Genomic DNA, 25765 nt, shown 5'->3' with positions numbered 1-25765 from the left:
CTATACACAATGTTTTTACTATTTTAAAACAATACAGGGTGCCTGTAGTATCTTATAATAGGCAGGACCTGACAGCTTTGAATCCTGTGAATTTAAAGAAAAGGGAGCTCTTGCAGAAATGGTGACACTGTGTCAGCTTTCTCTCCTCACTGCCCAATGAAAAAAAAAATTACGGACTAACACAAAGAGACAGACACAGGCAGCCGCTCCAAACATAAAACGATTATGAAATCAATGAGCACTTGAAGGGCTTTTTTACTCACCATTTAGCCCCTCCTGTCCCCACATGTGTCTGCTTTGGTACACATAAATTCTTAGTGAAACAAATAGATGGTGCCTGAGGCTACTGGAGCCTATTCACATCCTATTTTATCATTAGCTGTCTTTAGAAAAAAGCTGTCTGCAAATAATCCAGCACTAAAGTGCAATAAATGTTATCAGCTGGCAAAGCACACTCGCCATTTTTCTTTTCAGTGTTCAATAATCTTTGTTATCAACCACAGAGGCTTGATTCTGCCAGTTTTATATTAAACTGGCTATCGCTATCTGAGAGCTGATCTGAGAGCAGTTCTTTGTCAAAGAACAAGATACTACAGACTGGGTAAGGGAAGCTGAAAGAGGCTCATACTACTTGGTGGAAAGGAGACGTCTCATTATTGCTGCAAAGTCTTGAACACTGGGTAGGAAGCAGAACAATGAATTGGCCTCCTTGGCAGGCATACATACACAACGTGCTTCAAAATCACAGCTAACTCATCAACCTTCACGCAGCTCTCATAACACTTTTTCATGTATTCAGACCCCCAAATAGAATATGCACCTCGTTTTTGAAAAGCCTTGTGAAGAAAAAAAAAGTTCAGAGTTATGGCTGCAGAGCGCAGGGGCAGAGCCTAATCTTCAGCTGATTCACCCTGCCTTTCCTGCTTAACTAAATAAAACCCTAGCTCAGCGATTCCCAAACTCTGACAGATTGCACACCACCAATTTAAAACAATACAACCTTAAGCACCACCAGGAAATTATTCAGTTTGACCTGAAGTACCACCAGCAAATTTTTGTCATATAAAGTAATTATAGTACATCCATTAACATGTACCACTGCCAGGTTGTCTGCGTACCACTGGTGATACGCATACCACAGATTGGGAACTGCTGCAGCTGCTATTGAAGACTGATCTGTATGGGCAGACCTATGATTTTGGAAACAGCTGTGAAATAGGAGACCAAAAGCCCTAGAAGATGGCAACATTCCCCTAAGAAAGGTTAGCTTCATTAGTGGAAGACCATTAAGTAGGAGAGATGATTGTTAACACCCATGAAGTGAAGAACAATGGGCCATTGACTTCCTTAGCCGCTTGAAGAGTAATAGCAGAGCTGCTGCACTGTGTAGCAGGGATTACAGCAGAATGCTTCTATCTTAGGCAGAAAAACAAATCAGCTTCCCCACTCAATACATGCACCTCCATTTTGCAGGGGGAGAGGAGGGCTAATTTCAGGGGGGAAGTACATATTGTATTCAAGAAAATATGGTAGACCTTTTGCCAAGGGGCACAGTAAGATGAGGCACAATCATCACATCATTTCTCCTGTTCTTTTCCAGTGCAGCAGCCTGGATGGTCTGTGTCCACTGAGCTGTCAGGATGATGTAAGTTTCCCTGATTTCTTCCAAGTGTCTACTCAAGGGGTATGAGCAGTGTTCCAGTCTCGATTTTTACTGATTTTCTTTTTCTTTTTTCCACTGATAAATTCCCTGACTTTAAGTCATTCTTTTTTTTTTTTTACTGATTTACACCCATTTTTCAGTTCAAATTGCTGTTAACCAGCATGAGTGGGGAATGGGCCATTCCCCTTTCATTCCAATTAACAGGGATTTGAACCGAAAACCAGGTAGTGCCAGTAAGCTATAAGTGCTGCTGTGCTGGTTACCCGAGGTACAGGTTTACAGCTGGATGTGGAAGGGTAGTGACATGCAGAGTGGGAGGCAAGGGGATGGCAGTGGCCACATGGGGGCCAGGGGATGGTGGCTGGAGCCACTGCCTGGGGCTCCCAGCTCTGACCCCAGGTGGGGCAAGGCAAGCCGTGGGAATTGCTTCCAGTGTGGGTGGATCCCACCTGCATCCTGGTGGCTCCGGCTTTGGCCCTACCCTGAGCATTGGGAGCTGTGAGCCCCGAGCCCCGCTGGGGGGCAGGGGGCAGGTGGGACAGCCCAGTCCTGCTCCCAGGGGCAGGGAGCTGCACACAGGCACTCAGCATGGGCCCACAGGACTGAAACTGCTACCCAGGGCTATGAGGCTCCCAGCTCTGACCCTAGGTGGGGTGGGTGGTGCTGGTGCTGAGGTTGGGATTGGGTCCCCCCGCTCCTAGTACTGCCATCCGTCCCGAGTAGGTTGGGGTTTTTTTGTTATTTGTTTTTGTTTTTAAATAAAAACTGAGAATGCAGAACACTAATATGAGGCAGAGAGCTAACTCATTTGGAAATGGCAGGCACTCATTTCATCCTTTGAGGTCTTGGTGACTTTTGGTGCCCCTTGAAATCAGTGGGAACCAAAGGGTGCTCAACACATCCCAGGAGGATGCTCAGGCTGATAAACTAAGCCTTCAGTAAAAGTATTTCCCTAACTACAGTGTTATCTACCTGGGGTCAACTGAGACTACTTTGATGATGTGGAGTCCAGCATGCCAGGATCCATGCTGAGCTCTGAGTCTGACTCCAATTCCAATGACTACTCAGAAGGAGGGATTTGAAAGGGGAGTGTGTGTTAGGCTTTTCCTTTTCATGTCACCCTGGGATTCCTCACACTGTCCTACCCACTTGTGTTCTTGAGAGAGAGCATCCTCCTGAGAGGTTGGGCTCAGATCAGGATCTTCTTTCCATGCTCACTTTGGGTCTTTTCTAGATCTTGAACTGAGCCCTGGTCTGAGACACTTGGGCACATTGCAGGATATAAAAGATGGCTAGGCCTTTTCTGTGATACTGTAGGGGCTGGCCAGGCCCTTCCACCTTTGCCCCAGATTCTTTGTCTCTGGAGAACAGGGAATCTTTTACTATTATAAAAAAAGGTGGAAAGAGGCAGAGCCCTCTGATGCTTTGAGTAGTGGGATTGCTTTTCAAGAGCCCTAGGTTCTGTTCTTGACTTGATTACTGCAGGACATCAGGAGAATCCTTTAAGCTCTGGGCTCCCATTTCCCCCATGTGTAAAACAGGAATAGTAACAAGGACACTGAGAGGTTAATGCAACACTCTTTGCACAGCACAGAGCTCTGCAGATGGCAAGTGCTGGATAAAGACTGCTGTCTCTCTCTGGGGTGCAGTGTCTACTTAAATATTATTTCTATTATAGTAGCATCCCACATACCCAGAAGCAGTAAGAGGAAGACCCTTCCCATACTAGCTGAACTGCACAATGGAGGCAGAGAGGGGAAGTGGCATGGCAAAGTCATGCAGCAAGTCAGTGGCAGAGCCAGAAATGAGAGCCATGTGTCCTACTTCACATGACAGGCTAATAACAGCATCTGACCAAGTACAGCTAAATCCTCTCTCAAATGACAGTTCCTTCTCATCTCTGCAGATTGTGAACTGCTTCCTCATTGATAACAATGGGTTTATCCTCATTTCCAAAAGATCCAAAGAGGTAAGTCAGCAAATAGGTGCAGGCCTCAGGAGAGAGGAGAGCTATGCCAGGACCAGGGCTCTGCACAGCCCAGTAGGGGATCCAGCACCATTCTCACCTTAAAATGGGTTATAACAGGGTTGGGGACCTCTGCCCTTGGATGCCTCTTGCTCTCTTTCCTCCTTCTGTACATCACATAAAAGAGCTAGTGGGGAGGGTGTTCAGGGCCAGCAGCTGTGCAGCAGGATGTCAATGCCCTGGCTTTGCTGTCTGTTAGCTATGCTGCTGAGCCCCTCGCGAGGCTTCAGCTGAGCCTCCCCAGCAGGCAAGTGGATCACAGAGGTGAAAAAGGGTAAGCGCAGGGGTTTGGGAGCTGGGACATCTCGGTTATCTTCCCAACTCTGGGACTGGCTTGCTGTAAGGCATTGACCAAGTCCTTCTGGTTCCACATCCTTAAAATGGGGACAGTAATATCTCCCTCTTCTTTAGGGCTCTTGGGAGCATTTGTTAATGAATTCATTTGTATCTGTGACATGTGCTGGGCTCCTCTGATGGGAGGGTGCTGTGGAAATGCAAAGCATTAACATTACTTTGGTTCTGGGATGCTTTGCTCAGCTTCCTGTCGGAGATATGAAGGGCACAGGTTTCTAAGGGGAACAGGGCACTGTCCCCTTGGTTTGTAAGCAGAGGGTGAGGCATGAGACAGATCTACTGTACATAAGCAGGGCAAACCCAAATGTCTTTTCACCAACTCCTCAAAACTTCAAACCTGGAAAAAAGAGGGTGCACATTTCAAAGCAGCAGCAGCAGCTAGAGACTCCTCTCTTCAGGCAGCACCTGTTGCTCTTCCCCAGGCTGCCACAATCACTTCCTCACTTGAAAGAAGCTTTCAAAAGCATCAGCCATCTGAGAGTGGCTTGGTTTCTTCCTACAAAAAGAAAAGAAAGTCACAACAAAGACTCGTTGCTTGTCCTGAAAACCTGGTTGAAAATAAATGGGCTAACTTCATCTCCTCATGTAGAGACAGTTCATGTATCACAGTGGGACATGGGTCAGGGATGAGATTTCTTGACTTCTTCAACAGCAAGTGACTAGAGCAGCTAATCACCAAAGAAGAGCAGCCATGGTATAATTCAGTTCAGCATCCTTGGGGGAAGGAGAGTCCAGAAGATGCAGTGACACCCAACCTTAGAAAGGGGATTTTATAAAATGATAAAAGAAGCTAGCTCAAAAATCTATGTCAAAGGTAAGGACATTGAAAACCGTGTACTCTCCATGGACACTACTGAAACATCACCTAAGAGGGCCCCAGCCAGCAGTCATGTCTCCTAGGCTGAAAAGGAAGCAGGAGGGCTTGGGTTCTCAAGCCTGACAGGCATTCTGTAGCAGATTAAAATTCAGGTCAAGTGAAGTCAGGAGAAAGGAGTACAGAGAGGCAAAGATTTGTGGGGACAAGGGAAAATCTGAAGGGCAAAAGGCTAAAGGTTAAAAATAAAGAAGTAAAGTCTCTAAGTAAATTGGAAGCACAAGCCCTGTAAAACAATCTGTGGATCCACTGAATTATCAAGGAATAAAGGGAGCAAGTAAAGAGAATAAAGACACTGAAAAAACATCTATTCCTGTTTCACGTACTGAACAACAAGCTCCTTCATCCACAAGTAGCCCACCTGAGTGAAGTGGGACTGTGTATGAAGTTGCTGCTGACAATATCTGGCATGAACTGATTTCTTTGTGTGTCTTCACAAGAGAGTGTGCAGAGAGAGACACACCTACTCTGTGCTCCACACCAGAGATTTGGGTATTATAAAAGGTGCTTCTGGAACAAACTCATAAACTGAAAAGCAACAAGTCACCAGGACCCGCCAGCATACAAGGGAGCTAGAGAATAGAACTTTTTAAGCTGCTAACAAAGTATGAAACTTAATTAACTCTACCATTATGCCAGAGGACAGAAGAGCTGCAAATATTGTAACTGTCCTTTTACATGGGCAATAGGTGTGATCCAAGGAATTGCTTCTGCCTTATTTCATTACAAAGTAAACTGGTTCGATGATAAGCAGAATCCTAAAACCCCAAGCAGACATTGTACAATTGGGACAAAGCAGCCCAGCTTCTGTAGAGGAAAATGTGGCTATTCTTGTAGAATTCTTTGTGTCAGCAAAAATGATAGCTAAGGGAACAGCAATTATATCATTTATTTGGACTTTCCAAAAGTCCATGAGAAAGTCCATCACAAGCAGCTGTTTAGGAAATTGTATCATTATGGGAAGAGAAGTAAACTGCTGTCAGAGATCCAAAAGTGATAAAAGACAGAAAAAGAAGAATATGAATAAGTGATCCAATTTCAGGGTAGCAGAAGGGTGCACTGGGTCTTATGCTTCAAGGGGATTGGAGAAGAGCAAGACAGTGAACTCAGCAGATAATACAGCACTCTTTAGGTAACACAAGACAAGACAAAAGTGAGGAAGCTCACTACTGACAGATACAAGGTAATGCATTTTAGAAGGAATCATTTGAACTGTACGTACATGTTACTGGGTCCTAATTCAACTGTAGCCTCTCATGAAAGAAACCTTGTCAGCACTTTGAACATCTCTGGGAAAACAACTGTGCAGTGTGCAGTCATGTCAAAAAAGCAAACAAAAATGTTAGGATGCATAAAGAACAAGGAAGAACTCAACAGCAAAGCTGTTATAGTACCATTGTAAAAGTCACTGATATGCCTTCACTTGAAACAGTGTTCTCGGTTCAGGTCTCCCTCTTCTAAAAGATGCAGCAGAAGAAGAGGGAGTTCAGAGATAGAGGAGAAATGATGAGAAGCACAGGGAGAATTCCATGTGGGAAGGGATGGAGAAAGTTTGTACTGTTTAGTTTAAAGAGAGAATAAATAAAATACAACCTGGGTAGTGGAATACAAATAATGACTGCACTGAAAAGGAAGAACTAGGAGACCGGTAACGTACAGGACCCATTGTCACAAAATGTCACTGGGGACAAGAACTTAATAGAATTCAAAACAGGATGGACATAAGCTGCCTGATGAGACCATCTATGATTACTGTTGAGTGAAAAATAAACATTGTATACAAGATAACCCTCCACACTTTTAGAAGATAAAACAGGCACCAACTAAGAGGGGAGTTGGGCAGGAATTTCCTCTTTGGGTAGATTTTTCCATAACAGTCAACTCTGGGATGTCTTGTACAGTACCTGCCTCTGAAGCCTCTATTATTAGCTACCGGCACAGTTGGGATACAGGGTAAGATGCAGCCCTCTGGAATTTGATCTGTTTCTGTAACATTGTCCCTACGCTCCTGCTAGGTTTTAAGGGTTTTTTTTAATTTTCACACTAAAAATCAACCAGTTCCTCACACTCATCTTCACATTGTTATAAAAACAAACCAAACAAAAACAAGTTCATTGCAGAAGCCAATTGCCCAAAAGGGTGCCTGCAGGCTGTTTGGCATTAGAAAGTCTGTTGTGGGTGCTTATATTCCAGCTGTTCTTCCTCCACATTTCCCTTCAGAAAGTGGGTGCTATGGAAAACTACTCTCTAGCAGAGCTAACCAGTGAAAACCTGCAATTACAGTGGATTTGGATAAATTATAAATATGTGCACATAGACTCCGAGATCAGGTATTTTGGCAAACCCCAAAGCAATCGTCTTCTCCAGCTATTACCGAGAGAGAGCAATTCACCACTGTTTCTCTTCCCAGTCCCCAATTCCCTGCTGGCTGACTTCTTCCTATTCCAGTTGCTCCATTTGTATGCAGATTGGAACATTATTCCCCCCGGATCATTCGGTTCCATCTTACTGGGCATGTCTACATGTGAAGTCAGTGAGCCTGAATTTTCTTCATGAAAAGAATAAAGGAGCCAATAAAGGCTCTTTAAAGAACTCCAGGGCACACATCTATGTGTACACCTCTGTCAGGAGCAAATTGCACCTGACAGGAGCAGCCCAGGTCAGGACTGCTCCTGCTCTGCTCTGCCTGCTTGCAGCAGCCAAGGGGAGCTCCAGGCTCCCTGAGTGCCAGCCTTGGGGCTGGCAGGGGGCACAGGAGCCAATCCCAATCCCCACATGGGATCCCCACATGGCTGGCAGGCAGTGTCCCTGCCAAGTGGAGATGGCTCTCCCAGCCATGTGGAGATTGGGTCCCAACCTGGCTGCTGGGACAGCACTCCCAACCACATGGGGATCCCGCGTGGCTGGGATGCAGCAGTCCCGGCTTCCAGATTGGCTCTTCTGGCCACATGGGGATGAGGTTGGGACCTGTTCTTCTCCATGTGGCTGAGATACAGCAGTCCCAGCTGCCAGGACAACTCTCCTGGCTACATGGGGATCGGGACAGTCCTGATCCCTGTGGCAGGGAGACAGCTGCCCCAAAAGCCAGCACAGCTCCCCGCTCTGCATCAGGGCTTATCCAGGCACCAGTGGGCCCCCTGAATGGGACCACTGCGCAGTAGCTAGTGTGGCATTAAACTAGTACCTGTATTTCCTGGTACTAGCAAGTGACACATTAAGCTAATTTACTGCACAGTAAATCCCATGCATGTGTAGATGGTGACACTTTACTGCACATTCGATTAGTCTCATGTGCAGTAAAGTGTCTTGTGTAGATGCACCCACTGAGTCTTAGTTGGGTTCCCTATATCTGTTTCCTTTGCCATGGCTATCACAGCAGCAGATACTTGAACTTGGGAGAATATACAGGGAGTAGCATCACAACATCAGCAGCCCAAGTTCTGGAGAGGGCCGGCTTGCTGGTGCTGGGTCTCTATGGGATGCATCTCACCACTGTGGCTGGTCTCAGTGCTAGTCTCTAGCTGTGGCCCCTCACCGCATTACAGCCTGCACCGTCCATTGGGGCCTCATACCAGTCCAGTGACATTCCTAGTTTTGGCTTCTCTTGAAGGGATAGGTCAATCAAGTCACCACACTGCACCCCTATCTTTGCTAGCTATTCCATTTACATGCTTTGTAACTGCTGCTGGTACCAGTATATTGCAAGTGAATGCAGTTAAAATTGATAGAGCAGTGTGCATGTAAAAGACAGGAACAAAATCCTGCCCACAGTGCCCAACCTGCAAAACAACCCAGGATGAGTACAAGCACATCAGATCCTGAATAAGCCCATGCAGGAGATTCCAGTGAGTCATGTAGTACTGTGCATCTCAAGAGGAAGCTCTCTGCAAACCTCAGCTGCCCCTCCAGGCAGCACAGACTGTTTCTACTCCAGTAGGAACACTGCTGGGTCCTGGTTCCTATTCCACCCATATTTGCCCCAAGGCAGGTAGCCAAGGACCTGGCTTTAGGCCTAGAACCAACAGAACTTCCCAATTGTGTGATGCTTTCTGGGGTACATTGCACAATAAAAACAGAGGGAAGTGCATGTGTTCTTACAGGGGTGATATAAGCAGGTAGGACTGAATTGCCATGGCTACTCCAGGTGCTGTAAGATGGTTTCTGCTTTTTTCCTGTGCTTTATTCTGAAGCTACCTCCTCACCCTTCCTCCACCTCATGTAGGGGCTATTTCCCCATCCATAATCCAAGTACTGAGCAACCTGCACTGATAGCAAGAGGGCACTGAATAAATGTCCAAGCATGAAGGAGGGCATCCATGGCTTGGGAACCAGGGCTGTCTAGTAACCTGCTTCCCAAAGGAAGCCAGGAGCTAGAGGACAACTGAAAGCTACAAAAGGTATAGACTCAGACTCTTAAGAAGTGGGGAGCAAGAGTATTTGGTGAAGAACTGGAAAGATCTTAATTGAGACAAGTCTCCCTATCTGAACCCTTGAAGGAGTGTGCAAAGGGCTAATAGGACAATTCAAAAGCAAGGAGGGGACAGAGGACCCAACAAACTAAGTGCTGAGTTTTAGGAATGGATGAAAGAAGAAACAGAAAAGCCTAGACTGTATTGTAATGTAAAGTATGTTTAGGAAGCTGTTCCTGGTGCTGTTAAACCATGAAGTAAAGTTGCCCCAGTGGACTGACACAATCCCCTCCCAACACACACACACATTGGTGACAGCCCTCCCTGCTTGCTGCTACCAGTGCTGCTGCCATGGTTGCATCGTTGTTTTGCTTTTCATTTGATTTAACATTTTTTTTCTATAGATGTTTGCCCATCACTCCCATGATACATGATGTGGGTTTTACCAACACCCCCCCCAACACACACCTGCAGCTAGGGCTGGTGCCTAAGGCAGCACTAAGCATTGGAAGTCTCTTGAGCTCTCAGCTCACAGTTCAGTTCTGTCATCTTGGTCTCCCCTCACTGGCTGAGTGTATTTCTCGAATGCTGCCTTCTTCCTCAGTTGTCTCCCTGTAGTGATTCTGTGAGGGTGGTACAGGTGCATGAGTGGCTGTGGGAGGGAGGGAGACAGGAAAAGCACCGAGTCACAAAGTATGACTGCAGCAGAGGTTGAAGGGCAGCTGTCTTTGGTTGAATGTTGCGGGTATGGGAGTCTTGTGGTCACGGGTACTCAGTAGGCTGAACGAGGTAGGGTTATAGGGTCCACACAGATCTCTTGACCTATTCTTTCTGGTGAGCCCTTGGCAGGTACAGGTATCAGTTATACCTTGTTGGTGCAAGTCTCAGGACAGCCTGTGCAGTTCCATTGCAGGGCGCTGGCTTTCATGTGGCATATGGGAAAAGGTAATTCCCACCCCAAGCCTGCAGTCTAGCAGAAGCTTCACACATTGCTTGCTGAGGCCTGTCATAACATAGCCATAACATATTTCCAACACCTATCAGCAAGCCATTTCTCCGTCTAAAAACAAGGCCAGTTTGTTTAATACCCTGAATAGTTTTCCAGAACACAGCAGAACATCTGGCTGTAGACTCAACATCAGATACTCCCAGATGAGCTTGTGACATTTGCATCCACCTAAGATGTGTATACAAATTACCCTAGGTGTACACACATAAAGTATGTGGCCTATAAATGTCTTTGCTGGCTTCCTGTGCAAGTACATTTGTATGTGTGTGCATGATTATGATGTGTACATCAGGTAGACATAAAACCAGGCCTGCTGTTACATAGTTACAGTCCATGGCCAATGTTTTGCAGGATGTCAGAATAAAGGATCATAATGACTCCAAAATCTTTGGTTCTTTGAAATTGCAAGTACCCATAGCAGTCATTCTCAGTCTTGTTTGATTCAAAACCCTCCTCATTTGACTCAAGGCACTTTTCCATAGCTTTTCTAAATTAAATAGCACCCCATTTCAAAGACAAATGTATTGATTAAGGTGCTTACCTCCTTGCAAAGGGGCTGGGCAGTGGGTTAGGGCAGCAGCCAAGCAGGGAGGAGCCTGAAACTACACTTGTCTTCTCATGCCTGCTTATCTCCTCACTGGCACTCTTCAAAAGATCTCACGGGGTGCTAAGAATGGAGTTTTCTCATGTTATTACTCAGCACCTGAAACTGTGCCCAGTCTGATCCTCAGTTCTGTGCTGCAAGGCCAGTTCAGTGCTGCTTTCCTGGATTTGCTTCCTAGCCCTTATGCTTAATTGCACTAAGGCCCATTTAGACACATGAGAATTGAGTCTCTTCATACTTAGGAGGCACTGAAGGAATTAAGTAACAAGGCCTGATCTCCCCAAATGAAGCAGGCTCTACCTGTAGTCCAACAACAGGCCTTTCACCTTGCAATGCCAGCTGCAGATTATATTGTGTTAAATCCCACTGCTCTGGCTTCTAGTAAGACTACAGAATGGAGTTAAATGTAAGCAGATGGCTCTCTAACCACTATAATCAGCTTGAAAGAGCCAGTGAGGTGAAAGAGTTGCAGCTTCCTCAGACTCCCTGGACTGCGTGAAGTTTGACTTCATGTGTCTGTACTGGTATTTCCTCCAAACAGGGTAGGCTCTTAGTGACACTTGAGAGGTAGTTCAAAACTAGACATTACTCATGTTGGATGATGCATGTCACATGACCCTTTGGAACTTAATGGAAATGGTCATGCTCAAAGACATGAAGAATTAATCCTCATCTGTTATTAGCTGCTTAATAACTGAGAGCCTCTCAGTGGAGAAGGACATATTCCCTCATGCTGGAGAAATGCTCTTATAAGATACAATCATTCAGCCTTACAGGGAGATTAACCCTCCAAAAATGAACTGGCCAGAAACCGTTTAGATACTTAGGTATTTTGTTACCATTGTATCCAATACACAGAGGACAGCTGACAGCAAAAAAGACATGGAACCTGACCATTTTAAACATACCCACCAGTGACTGCCTACAGTTAGCAGTAAGTGGAAACAGAATTGTCTTTGAGTTTAAAGAGTCTCTGGAGGTAGATAACTGTGCAACCTACATTTCTATATTGCCATTCTCTGTCCCCTCTGGACCACAGAGAGGTTGAATCAACTCCCACCTCTGAGCTTGCAGAGGTGGGTTATCAGCTGTAGCAGAACAGGCTTTTTCTCCCTTCAAATCCAAGGAGTACAAGCTTACAAAAAAAATCACAAGCAAATGAAATCACAGGTCTCAAATGAATGAATCTGTCTAGATCTCTGTTGCTTTCTCTCTCCTGCTCTCTCTGGTACCATAGGGGCACCTCTCAAGGTTTCAAGTTATTTGGAGCTGAGTAAAAGACCGTCTGGAAATTGTGATGAAGTTCTCAATTCTCATGCCTCTCAGCCAGGGATAAAAAAGGCAGAACTAAATGGTACCACATTGAAATCCTTCCTATTTGTTAACAGTATTCACCAGGCAATAGATCCCTCATCATCTAGAAATGCATTAATTGCAACAGTAGGCAGCATTGAAAGTGTTGCCAATGATCTCTCTCTCGTTAATCTTTTCTGATTACAGTCTGGAAAATTTTTTGGTGAAGTGGATGGTTCAGTAATGACAAAACTGCTAAACATGGGAATGTTTAGCCAGTAAGTAGTAACTTTCCTTTATATCCTTCTTTCAGGAAGTGGGAGAAGTGTGAATGAAATGTTTTACCCCCAGGAAAATAATGCACCTGGCAAGCAGAGCAGAGAGGCAAAGCATGAGATGGACTAAGTTTATTTCCCTAGTAGCTGTCTGCCTGCAAACATTCCTTCGTTGACTTTCTTGCTCATTAGTAGTATCCATACACTACTTGCTTCCCATACTAATGGGCACCAGCTATTGCAAGACATCATGGCATACATCAAATCCCAAACTGCGCCACTTCTGTACTACCTCCTGCTCAGGCCCTATGTCTGAAGGTATTACATGGTACCTTTCCTTCGAGGTGCAAGCCTTTCAGAATTCTCATTACACCAGGAGAGCCCGTATCAGATTGATCAGCTGCATTGCCCCTCTGGAGGCAATGCATTTGGGTTGAAAGTGGCCTCCCTGCCATTATCTTGGTTTTTGTGCACACTAATACTGCAGTGAACTTCACAGAAGTATTAAACATCTCAATGAAATAAAACAAACATCTAGGGGTACTTAGGTAAATAAAAAAATGATAATCCTCATGTTCCAGGTAATATACTTAGCGCCATCTGATGTTAGGGAGAATCTTCCTTCTGTGGGACAGTATTGCAGTTAACTGCCTTGATTTGAAGAACACAGCATGGGTCAGAGAAAGGAACTAGGCAGACTGTCTGTCTAACTGGTATGGCAGTTCTTGTATGTAAAAACACATATCTAGGATATAGCCCAGCTAGGGCAAAGATTAGCTCACACTTGGGCAAAGAATTCACAGGTGGTTGCATTTCTTATATTTGACCATGTGCTTGTTTCATTTTGATTTTATAGGGTGCAGCTGTATGATTATCAAGCAATGTGTAAAGTCCACTACCAACATCACAGCGGTGCCCGGCCTCTGTTGAGTGTATGTATTTCTCTGCAGTCAGCCCATTGCATTAACATTCACTGGTAGTCTAGTCCAGTGTTTCATTAATGCCATACAGCACATGCCTATTAAGATATAAGCATGTGCTTTCTTTCAGATGTTGGGACGTTCAAGTCTGATATCAGTTGGTACAAGTCAAATGCAAAGCCAACTAGATAATCCTATTTTAATTAATTAATTCAAAACAGGGACCTGCTTATTGTCAGGATAATTCTCTGATGCCTTAAAAACTTAGTGCACTGAAGAAATTTTTTAGCATACTGCTTTAAGCACCAGTAATTTTTTTTTTCCATCAGAAAACTTTAAAAGAAGTTGGCTATATTATATAAATAGATATATTTTGGCTTCAAAAGTCTATAATTTTAAGCCAGATAGACAGACATGTTTGGTTTTATTGAAAATGTTTATGTGACTGGACAAATGTTGTATGGTTTTAGTTACTGAAAACATACACATTTTTAAAACATTTTAGGTTCTGATTGCAACAATTGGAACAAAAAATGGCTGGGGGGGCAAGGATGTGTTTTGTTTTCACCCAACAAAAGCCAGAAAAATGTTGCAGTGATGCATCACATACAAAACATTCACCAGTGGAATTTTTCATGGGAAAATAACGCTATTTCCCAACCAAGACTACACTTCTCTGCTTGCTCATTTACTTCGGGTTTACCGCCTACACAAATGTTGACTAGGACATGGTTTATGATGCAGAAGGGGGATAGAGCCACCTGGCTACGGAGCGACATGCAATGAATTCTCTTCACTAAACTGCTAGACTTTTCTTAGGTTAGTCTGTAGGAGAAAGGAAAGAAAGTTGCATGGAGATGTAGTGCCATTTTAAAAAAGGATATATTTTAAGATGCTGCATCACCAATAGCAGCTAATACTGCAGCTTGTACCAAAAAAATGGAATATAAACACATTCTAAGAAGGCAGGCCCATTTAGCTGTATGTCCCTCCTGTTCTGAGCTCTTAAGATTATCCAGACTGGAGAGGAATCACTGAGCAATTACATCTTCAAAGTCCTTGGTACATTTGTGATAAGCTTCCTGACCCTTTCTGGAAGGAGGCAAGGCGCTGTGATGAGTAGCAGAGATTTGTCTGGGTTTTGATGCACTTTGAAAAATTCCTATTGACTGACATAGCTTGTCTCCCAGAGCATTGGATGCTGGAGGAAACTGGACTTCAGGGCAAGGGGACTTTTGTAACCAGATCTTAATGTTCTCTTTTGCTTTCCTTTTTCTCCAGCCCATTTATGCCTTTCTGGCTACACTGAAGTGGCTGATAAGTGATTTCCTCATGTGAGTACAAAAGACTTGGGAGGACTGGGTCAACAGGGCTGAGAGCTAAGAAATATACCAGTACAGGCTCCCTTAGCAGGACCTATAGTTCCAGGCATTTCTGTGACATTCATCACTGTGTGACCTGAACACAGCACCAGAGAGAACTGTGGTTGTGGAGTGGTTACATGATTTGCCCAAGGTTACTCAGTGCAAAGTCTGTGATAGAGCCAGAAATAGCACCTGCATCACCCTTCTTGGAACCTTTACCCACAAAACAGTCCTCCCTTTCTGCAACTAGAAAATGAGCACATGAGAACAGGTATTCCGGTCAAAAGAGGTGAAGAATTAATCTGGTCATGTAAACATGCTAGTGGAGTGTAAAGGGCAGTAGGGTACTTAGACACACTGAATTCAGCCTTCCCTCAAATTGTGGGGGAGCTCAGATGCATATCTAGGTCTGTCTGTTGCAACCCAGACCAATTTTTCCATTGGGCCCCAACTGAAGTACTGAATCCAGACACCCTCGAACCCTAGAAAAGATTCAGCCTCCACGACTTGAGCTCATCTTTAGTAGAGTGTAGTTCAACCACCACAGTCTGCAGCTGTCACTGTGCATGCATGGTGCCCGCATCTGTCGCAGCAATCAATCCTTGCTCTGCAGATGGTTTTCAAGGTGACAGAGTCATTTTTCAGCTCTCAAGGCCACAGAGCTAAAGCTCACACTGGGCAAGCAACTGTGTATGGCATGCTCGTGAAATAAAGCACAACTAGCCATTCCTCAGTGGATAGTGCAGCCCAAAACCAGAGGCAGTGAAGGACCCCTTGGAAGGGTTTGAATGTCTCAGGTTTTGGCTGGTGCCAGAAAATTTATATTGCTCATTTCAGAACTGGTGCTTCTTAGCCCCACGACCAGGCCAGTGAGAGATCTCTCTCTAACATGAAAATCCACCTGGAGTACTGTAAAATGTCCTCTTTCCTTGCTCTTTTGACAGATTCCTTTTGGAGTTTAACATGAGTAGCTTCTGGCACTCGGACAACTTGGCAGATGGTAAGTATGCAGCTGCCCCGTAGCGCATAAATGTTACAGCTACTGCCAGTGGAAAGGAATTATAGAGTTTTGCCCAATGCCAGGACAACTCCCTGTCCCACTCCCTTCCATAGACTGGGATTGGAATTTAATCTCTAGGACTCAGTATTACCATATTTAAGACCCTCCTGAGGTTTCAAACTGGGTCCTAGTAAGCTTTCTGCACAGTGGGAAACAGACTCTACCAGCTGCAGGCACTCCCTCAGGCCCCTGTGGAAGTGTTTGACAAAGCACAGTCAGGATAAGACCAAAGAGTCTCCTCAGAATTTAATAAAAATCATTTGAAACTACTGAAAAAAACCAGTTATCTCCCTCATACACATTTCTGACCCATCCTGTTGAACTCTACAGCCAACATATGACTCAATTGGATTGTACAGCAAAGTTAAAAAACCCTACACAAGGCTTCTCATTTCCTATTAAGTTATCTACAGGTACCTGTGCATCAACACAATAAAACACAATGTTGCACAACTCCTGAGTACAATGCCTCAGGATAGGAGATAGGAAGATCTCTGTGAATGAGGTTGTATTGTAATAACTAAGTCCTCACCAGTCATGGAGAGCTAAATACCGCTTCTATTGGAGACAGTGGCAAAATCCCCGTCAACTTTGGGATTGGCCTTCAGTAGTTTTGGATTTTCCTGGTGCTCTGAAGCAACCTTGTTCTAAGACGGCAGAACAGGGTAGCACCTCAGAAACTCAAGTGGTTCAGAGAAGCATAAGGTTTCATAGGCAACAGCCTACTTCATCAGATAATACCTCTCTCTTTCTAAGCAGTGGCATTTCCCTCTGTTCAGACAGCTAAAACAAGAACCAGAAACCATTTAAATACCACTTATAACTTTTATCATAGGGAATTAGTTGTGGCATTATGTAGCAATGAGACTTGTACATGTCCTCTGCACAGGAGTGAGCTTTGTCCAGAGTAGTATGAAGATAAATGTGATGACCTATGTGAAGAGCAGCCTCTTTCTTTCAGGGGGGAGGGCTATTGGATTAACAAATCCCCTTTCAATTAAAAAAATCAATTAACAAGAGTGCAGAAGAAAATGTTCTTAGTAGTGGCTATACTGGAGGGGCGGAGGGCACGGGAGCAGCTTGTGTCCCTGTACAGAGCTGTGGGTCATTTTAAATGGATGTGTTGTTTTAACCACTGCTGTCTTGAAGGAGGATCATTCCAATCCCTCCACTATTCATTTTCATTTTCCTTCTCTGCGTGTGTTCTTTAATTGTCCCCTCCCTCCATCCATGACCTCCCGCTGTGACTTCACACCTTCACTGTGCTGCCATCTGGTGAAACTGTCATGTGAATCCATCTTCATCATGTGACGTGCCATGTGACTTGTACAGCCAAAGCTGTCTTCCATCACTGTAAGTAAAATCATCATTAACAGCAAGTCAAATCTCATGGCAATGCAAGGGAAGCTCCACAAAGAATATAGCCAGACAGTTTAAGCCAGGGAAAGAGCAGCAGTCTTCTGGTTTTATCTTTGGCCAATCCTAAATTGAATGCGAGAGAAAGGAAGCGTCTCCAGTTGGGAGTGGCATGGCATGCATATACGCCAGCACAACAGATTAGTTCCAAAGGGCATTTTATATCTTGATCATTACAGCAAAGATGGGCTTATGGATTTTTTTCCAGGGATGTTCCATCATCTTGGCAAGACAGGTAGGCATGAATTGACAGCATGTCAGTTGCTCTGCAGTCGCTGCCTGCATGCCCACTTGTATCAGTGAGGGGCAACCCATTGTGGATTTACTACAGAGAATGATGTGGATATGAGCAGTTATTGCAGAGAAGCTTGTGTCTCTCAAAGGGCAGAGGGCAGCCTAGCAGTATAGAATTAACTTACTTTTTTATGGCAAGCACGTAGTTTGCTGTCAGCTTCTCTGACTAATCTTCTTAGAGAATTTCATACAGCAGTAAGGGACCTCAAGAGATCGTGTTGTCCAGCCAGGGATTGAACCTGCGCCCTTAGTGTTATTAGTACTACACTCTAACCAAACTGAGATAAATGGCCACTTCACTGAGCTAAACTGTTGATTAATTTCTGAGTGCCAGACTCTCAGAGTTTCTGGCAAACAACATAGTGGCCATCAGACCATTCTCTGAAAATCCAGATTTATTGTATGTGATGTGTTTGCTATGAACATCCAAATACTTCTGCAACTACAAGGCAAAGGGATAAATGAAAGACTTAATACTGTTTTCTTAAGTTTTCTATACACACTGTGGTTGGTGAATTTATTGGCACAAACTAATCCAACATAAATCAGTTTTAAACTGGTTCAGGAATGCCCATGCAGGGGTTTGCACTGCCCTAACCCAATTTAAAAACACAGCTTTAGGTAACAGCTGTAGCTCCTGTGTGCAGATGAGCCCAGAAAGCAACAGAATTGATATTGTCAGGGTGCACCAGGTTGTCCTGAGCTGGTCAAATGTGATTTAGATTTTCTCTTTCCAAGCCAAGCAAGGTCTGATCTTCAGCCAGTATTAGCACCATTCCACTGACTCTCTTAGGGTTTCCAGGCCTAAGGGCCCAAGTCTCTTCTTCTTTGCAGCACTTCTGTGTCACTGTAACTCCACCACCTTTAGTGAAGTTGTACCAGTAAATGTGGCATAATGGAGAATCCGGTCCTGAATTTGGAGGAAATGAACTTGACTAATCTCTTTATCAAGGACCATTTGTACTTCCAGCTCTAGTGATCAGCAGAATTCATGCAATCACTTGTACTGTACTTTCTCAGATTGGCTTTAATCTTATTAATGTCATCATAGTGTACAAGGAACTGCACAGTCTGTCTTGAAAAGCTATGCTCCTGTTCAAGTGCAATTCTGCACGGAGAAGGGAGTCTAAAAATAATGCTGTGCAACTCCAAGCATTTGTCACAGCTAAACTGTCACTTTGCCACTAGTCCTGAGCCAGGGGCAATAAGCAGTGTGCTTTCCCACATGCAGGCCTGCAGCAAGGCCCTAGAGCTAGAGTAGCTTATGTCCCACTGGTACAGCTCAAGAGCCTGCAGAATCAGAGCCCACTCTCTATTCACTCCTAGGGAATGGACCCTCTCACACTGCTTTCCCCACTGCACCCCTACCCACTGCCAGCACAGGAAGGTAAGGGGGCAACATCCAGTTAACTCCCCCTCCATGCCTGCTGTATCATGGTGTGGCACAGGTAGTAATCTGGCCCCTCAAGCTTTGAGGCCAATCATTTTTCCAGACTCAGTCTGGAATCTACCTGATCATTATGCAGCTATACTCTTTGTGCCTCCTATATGATCACCACTGGTAATAGCTAGTCAGCATCAGAATGTAGCCATCCATTCTGGAGATGCTCGAAAACAAAAACCCTTGTGGTGCAAGTCCCTTGCTACTGTCCATTCTGGTACTATTGCTTCCTTCACCAGAAGGGTCTAATCTCCTCTAGCCTCCTCTTAAAGACCCCCAGGATAGGAGCCAGCACCACTTCTCTTGGAAGTTAGTTCCAGATCCTAGCCGCCCTGACCGTGAAGTAGTGTCTCCTGATATCTAGCCTGAATCTACCCTCTGACAGCTTGTGACCGTTATTCCTGGTCACTCCTGGTAGTGCTCGGGGGAACAGTGACTCCCCCAATGCCTGCTGATCCCCTCTGACTAGTTTGTAACAGGCCACTAGATCCCTCCTCAGCCTTCTCTTGTGGAGGCTGAACAGGTTCAGATCCCGTAGCCTCTCCTCCTAGGGCCTGCCCTGCTGCCCCCTGATCATGCAAGTGGCCCTCCTCTGGACCCTCTCCATGATGTCCACATCCCTCCTGAAGTGTGGCGCCCAGAACTGGAAGCAGTACTCCAGCTGCGGCCTGACCAGTGCCGCATAGAGGGGGAGGATCACCTTCCTGGACCTGCTCGAGATGCATCTGTGGATGCATGACAAGGTGCGGTTGGCCTTCCTGACTGCATCCCCACACTGCCGGCCCACATTCATCTTGGCATCAGTAGTGATTCCAAGATCCTTTTCTGCCTCTGCACTGACGAGAATGGTGCTGGTTCTTCCTCCCCAGGTGCATCACCTTGCACTTGTCAGTGTTGAAGCCCAGCCTGTTCTCATCCGCCCACCCCTGTAACCTGTCTAGGTCCAATTGCAGCCTGTTCCTCCTTTCTAGAGTACCCACTTCTCCCCACATCTTAGTGTCGTCTGCAAACTTGAACAAGGTGCTTTTTACCCCCTCGTCCAAGTCACTGATGAAGATGTTGAACAGTGCAGGCCCGAGGACCGAGCCCTGAGGGACCCCACTGCCCACATCCCTCCAGGTCAAAAATGACCCATCCACTACCACTCTCCAGGTGCGGCCCTCCAGCAAGTCGGCGACCCAATTGACTGTGTGGGTGTCGACACCACAGTCCCCCAGTTTCTTAATGAGAACTAGGTGAGAGACAGTGTTGAAGGCCTTCTGAAAGTCCAGGAAGACTATGTCCATTGCTACCCCTACAGCTAAGGATTTGGTGACCTGATCATAGAAGGCCACCAGGTTGGTGTGACAGGACCTGCTTCTAATGAACCCATGTTGGTTACCCCTAAGCATAATCTCCCCTGCTGGCCCCTCATGGATGTGCACCAGGATAATTCTCTCAAAAAGCTTACCCAGGATTGAGGTAAGACTAACTGGCCTGTAGTTTCCTGCATCCTTCTTCCTCCCCTTTTTGAAGATGGCAACCACATTGGCCCTTTGCCAGTCCTCTGGGACCACACCAGAGCACCACAAGTGCTCATAAAGCTGTGCAAGCGGTCCCGCAATGACCTCAGCCAATTCCCTCAGTACTCTGGGGTGGAGATCATCCGGACCAGCTGATCTGAATACATCCAGTCCCTCCAGAAGTTCCCTGACTAGTTCCTCACTAACCCTTGGCCTGGGTGCGCCTCCCCTGGGGTGTAAAGGGGGCCCAGGTGGCTGTAAAGGGGGCCCAGGTGGCTGTTCCGGTTCCTGCTCAGGAAAATGGAGGCAAAGAAATCATTAAATAGGTTAGCTTTTTCATCTGGTGTGACGACCAAATTTCCTAGCATGTCCTGCAGGGGCCCCACGTTACCTGGTACCTTCTTTTTGCCCCCTATGTATTTAAGGACTTCTTATTGTCCTTAATCCAGGAAGCTAGTCCCAGTTCCATCTCCACCTTGGCCTTCTGACCCCCGCCCCGCATCCCTGAGCAACCACAGTATAGTCCTCCCTGGCGATAATACCTCCCTTCCATTGGGTGTACACCTCCCTTTTAGCTAGGAGACGTTCCCGGCTGCTTTTGGTAAGTCATAGGGGCTTTTCCGCCCTCCTGCTCCCTTTGATCCGTGTTGGGATTACCTCCCTTTGGGCGTGGAGGATCGTCTCCTTAAGGAGCGACCACTCTTCTTGAACACCTGGCTCCCCTCCCCTCCGGGACCTCAGTGCTTCCCCAACTATTCTCCTTAGCTCATTGAAGTCCGCCCTCCTGAAATCTAGGGCTGCTGCCTTGCTGCAGGCCTTTGCCACCTTGCGCTGGATGGTGAATTCCAGCAGGTGATAATCGCTGTCGCCCAGGTGGTCAAGCACCCACAGCCCCCTCACCGGGTCATCACCCATGGCCAGCACCAGGCCCAACAAGGCGTCTCCCCTGGTGGGACTGCGCACCTCCTGGGTTAGATGGAGGGCCTGCATTTCAGCTAGGAACCTACGTGAGCGGTCAGACCTGGCTGACTGCTCTTCCCAGCAGATGTCTGGAAAGTTCAGGTCACCCATGATGACCACATCCTTTGACCTAACTACCTCCATGAACTGACCTAAGAATTCCTGGTCTAGCTCCTCCCCTTGGTTGGGTGGTCTGTAGTAGACCCCCACCGTTAAGTCTCTTTCCCCTCAACTGCCTTGTATTCTAACCCAGAGCACTTCAGTGTGCCCCTCCTCTGATGCTTTGCTACGTGATGAGGATGTGTATTCCTCCTTAAGGCAGAGCGCCACGTCCCCACCTTTCCTCCCTGCCCTATCCCTCCTGTACAGCCTATAGCCCTTGATATTCACCACCCTGTTTGCATTGGGTCCCACCACATTTCTGTGAGCCCCACTACGTCGGGGTTGGTGTCAGCTAGCAGGAGGGTAAGTTCCTCTTGCTTGTGTTCCGTACTACGAGCATTTGTGTAGAGGCATTTGAGGCCTCCTGTGGATGTGTGCACTGACCCCCTACTTTCAGCATTACCCTGGCCCCTGTTGCATGAAGTGTAATGTGTATTGTAATGTTGCCCCTGTGTTTATGTTCCGCTCATCAGTCTAGGCTGGCTGTACTTGTGGGTGTTGCTTGGTTTGGCAGTCCAAGGCTTCCTCTGCCCTCGTCTTCCCCTTCCCCCAACGAGCCTACTTTAAAGCCCACTGGAGGAGATCCATGTACTCAGCAGTATCACAACTATTCAACTCTGTGTCAAAAACCCTATAAAGCAGGTAACAAAGTTTCTTGCTAATGGAAAAAGGCCTGTGCTCCTGGAGCAGGAGGATTTAGGTTGCCAGTTCATTTACAGAATGATGTTGTGCATGGTCGTGGGCCCCAGCATAGGAGCAAATCAGGCAGCCCAGAGCTGGCTACAGATTCATTCTAATATCCTGATGCAACAAGTGTCATGGGATCATGTAGAGAAAACTGAGGCTGACCATGCAATGGGGCAGGAACCTGAAATCACACCATATGCACACCTCGTTCAGGAGGAATAAGCTAGAGAACTTCACTGACAGCTCAGCTTCACTCCTGCAAAGATTAAAGGAGTCTGCCCCATGTGTGACATGTACAGTACTGGGATAGTCCAAAGGTAAGCATGAGGGCAATCTGCTGATGACCCCAAAGCTGCTGCTGTAGCCAGCCTGGAAAAGTAGAGCACCCATTGTATTCTACACTGGCTTACACTGAAGGCATTAGGTTGGGATTCAGATCTTGGTTCAGTTCCTGGCTTAGTTACAGATATCTTAGGAGCCATTAGGAAAGTCACTGAATCCCTCTGTCTCTCTTCTCCATGTGTAAAATGGAGATAGTAATCCTTACCATCTCACACACCATCTTGCTCATCTCTTCGGACTAGTAAATTTCTTATGGTTGGGGCCATCTTTCCCATCCCTGTTCTAAGCCCTCTGTGCTCATACAGGGCCCAGCACAATGGACTGGAACAGTACAAATAAGACTAATAATCGTTTCTGCTCTCCAGATATCTTCAAGACCAAGTTGATGACTTTACTGATTAAAACCTGTTCACTGCATACTCTAGTCCAGAGTATCAGCGTATTACCATTTAAAGTCAGAAAAGAATTCCCCCTAGTAAGTGTAACATAAAACCATTACAGTTCATGCATTTTTTTTTAACCCTCATCTGAAGCACATTCAGCATCAGCCCCTCCACAAGACTTTATTTAGACAGAGCACTAGTCTGTTCCAGGACAGCAGTCTGGGCATTCTTAAACCCAGGGATTCGTTAGAAAATTGTTTCCTGTGTTCACTACTACAAAAGCTCCGGTACTGCCATACTAGGGACAGAGCCTCACACTTCAACTGAGGATGGTTGTTTTAAATCTTGCCTCGTCTCTGAGAGCAGCAATATAGCTCATCTAGCAGACAGGTAACCGCAGCAGACAGCCCCACTATAGGCTGCAAGGCTTTTGGCCTAGGGGAGCAAGAGACTTTTTCCAACCTTGAAAGACACTCGTGTCTCTCTTGGTGGAGCTGGCAAGGAAGACAAGCAGTTCAAACTCTATTTACATCACCTTGGATTCAGGCCAGGTGTTTTTCAAACAATGACTGATGACTGTACTGCTCCCTGCTTCCTTGATGTATCATTTTCTCTAGGCAATAGTCCGCACACTACCTGCATCACTCCCTCATCCCAGAGAGATTTTTGCCCTGTCCTTCGCTAGGATTCAATGCTGGTTGTTTTGTTTTGTTTTTACTCAGGTCACAAAGGTATTGCTGAAATTCAGTAGGATTCAGAAAAGCAACCATCATTGATATGGATAATGAAAACTTGTGCAGTTACATTAAGTACAAAAGATGTAAACCCTCTTGCTTCTACCAACCACCACCAGACTGGAGATAGGAAAAATGACCCAGGGCACTTTATTCCATACTTGGCCACTTTGCAAAAATTTTTGCACTGTCCTCTGAAGCATCTGGTGCTGGCTTTAGTCAGGCAAGATAATGTACTACATGGAGATTTTACAACTTTATGTTCCAGGTCAGAATTTTGCAGCTAGCCCCAAACTAGAGCATGGATTGAACCAAAATCTCAGATCAAAACATTTCTGTGAGACCAGAATCTGACTCTAGATCTGAATTTTACAGCTTGGCACTATTACTCAAGTGACTTTCCATTCATCTCCTTATTGGCTCTCACCAATTTGAATTCACCTGGATTGGTATAGAAGCATGGATATTAGGGCCTGGTCTGCACACAGGTTTGGTACCAGTGTGTTCTGCTTGGGTGTGATGTTTTTGGTAAAACAGGTCCAGGTCCTATTGCAAACTCAGCAATATCAGTATACAGGTAAGAATAGCATTATTGCATGAGAATAGGTTTACTGATATAAGGTACTTTTATACTCCTTGAACTGAATCCACAAAAGGGAAAGAGAAGCAAAGACTTGTATCAGCCTAACTCGGCTTTAGTTCTTGCAATAAAATACTAGTGGGCAAACAAAAAACAAAACAAAAAACCAAAAAAAACCAAGGGCTATAACCATAAAATATCACAAACCCTTCCCTCCATAGACTGGTTTTCTGCACCACCTAGTGGATGCAAGCATCACTGCACTGCCAACATTTTTGCCTTTTCCCCCCTCTACATTTTTTTCCCTACAGCTGTTTCTTTGGCTCTGCCTCTCTCAGCCCATTGACCCTTTGCCCTTCTGCTTCTCTTTTTGCTGTCACAGCTCACAAACATAAGAAGCAGGACACATTGCAGCCATGTGACACAGAATACCCTGCCTTTGTGTATGACACCACCATCAGGGAGACCAACGGGCTGATCGAGTGTGGAGACTGCCAGAAGTAAGGAATAAGCCTCCTCTTTCCATTTAGCACTTTACATGCAGACGCCTATTTCTTCTTCAGTGATGGCACCTGAGCCTTGTTGAAAGAGAATGAAGGTTGCCTGAGAAGTCCCATGATACGCATCAGTTTGCCAACATTTCCAAGGTAGCTCTTGCTATAAAATCCTTTTGGATGTGCTCTCCCCAGAGTGTGCCAGCAGAAGCAAACTGATAAGACTGGCAGAATGGATGAAGAATTATATCACATTCAATCTTTTGGTTTTAAAAATAATACCCAAAAAGCAAATCTTCAATTAGCAACTAGGGATAGGGAAAAGTACAAAAAATATCACTCCTCCTTTCTCAACAGATTTCAGAAAGGAACACTATTTTTATTTATTCTTTTTTATTTAAGAAAAAAATCTGTTTAAGAGTTTACATTTTTGGCCGTTTTTGGCTTTCCCCTCCCCATCTCTCCACCCTTTCCATTTTCCCCTTCCATGTTGCCATAGCAAAAAGTAAGGGGAAGAGAAGAAATTTTAAACCATAAAAGTAGAGAACAAGAATTCTTTTTTGTTTCCAAGTTCCATCATAAATGGAAATAAAAAGGCCTGCAGGAAAAAAACTTCCATTGCTGAGTAAAGGCTATTCTCCAACTATGACAAAAATGACACTAGCTCCATAAATAATCCCATACATCATTAATGCTGAAAGAATGGTTGGTATTAAACAGACTTTTATCCTTTATCCTGGGGAGTTGCACGTTCGTAGCTTTTCTGGTTGCCATGCTGTAGCCTAAAGCTGAAATATTTGTTATCCACACACTGCAGAAAGATATTAAAATTCATGTTTAAAACAGTCCCATCATTCATTTTTAAGAATTCCTGTGTAAACTAATCTTAAACAGAACCCATGTGTGGAATATAAATGGA

At 45.4% G+C, this 25765-nt stretch overlaps 1 protein-coding gene across 1 annotated transcript in view; it reads left to right on the top strand.

The window, feature by feature from the left end:
• Positions 1-24856, top strand: part of CACNA2D4 (calcium voltage-gated channel auxiliary subunit alpha2delta 4) — a 182736-nt gene extending 157880 nt beyond the window's left edge. Inside the window, exons 29-35 of the mRNA XM_090041104.1 lie at positions 1601-1645; positions 3570-3632; positions 12440-12510; positions 13364-13439; positions 14709-14761; positions 15736-15791; positions 24735-24856. Of these exons, the coding sequence (XP_089897230.1) occupies positions 1601-1645; positions 3570-3632; positions 12440-12510; positions 13364-13439; positions 14709-14761; positions 15736-15791; positions 24735-24856 (486 nt within the window). The remainder of the gene's footprint in view (positions 1-1600; positions 1646-3569; positions 3633-12439; positions 12511-13363; positions 13440-14708; positions 14762-15735; positions 15792-24734) is intronic.
• Positions 24857-25765: the final 909 nt, after the last annotated feature.

Source organism: Crocodylus siamensis, chromosome 4 (genome assembly GCF_052110815.1).
Source record: "Crocodylus siamensis isolate JL-2025a chromosome 4, ASM5211081v1, whole genome shotgun sequence".
In the NCBI taxonomy this organism is placed as follows: Eukaryota; Metazoa; Chordata; order Crocodylia; family Crocodylidae; genus Crocodylus; species Crocodylus siamensis.
This window is presented reverse-complemented; position numbering and strand designations above follow the sequence as displayed.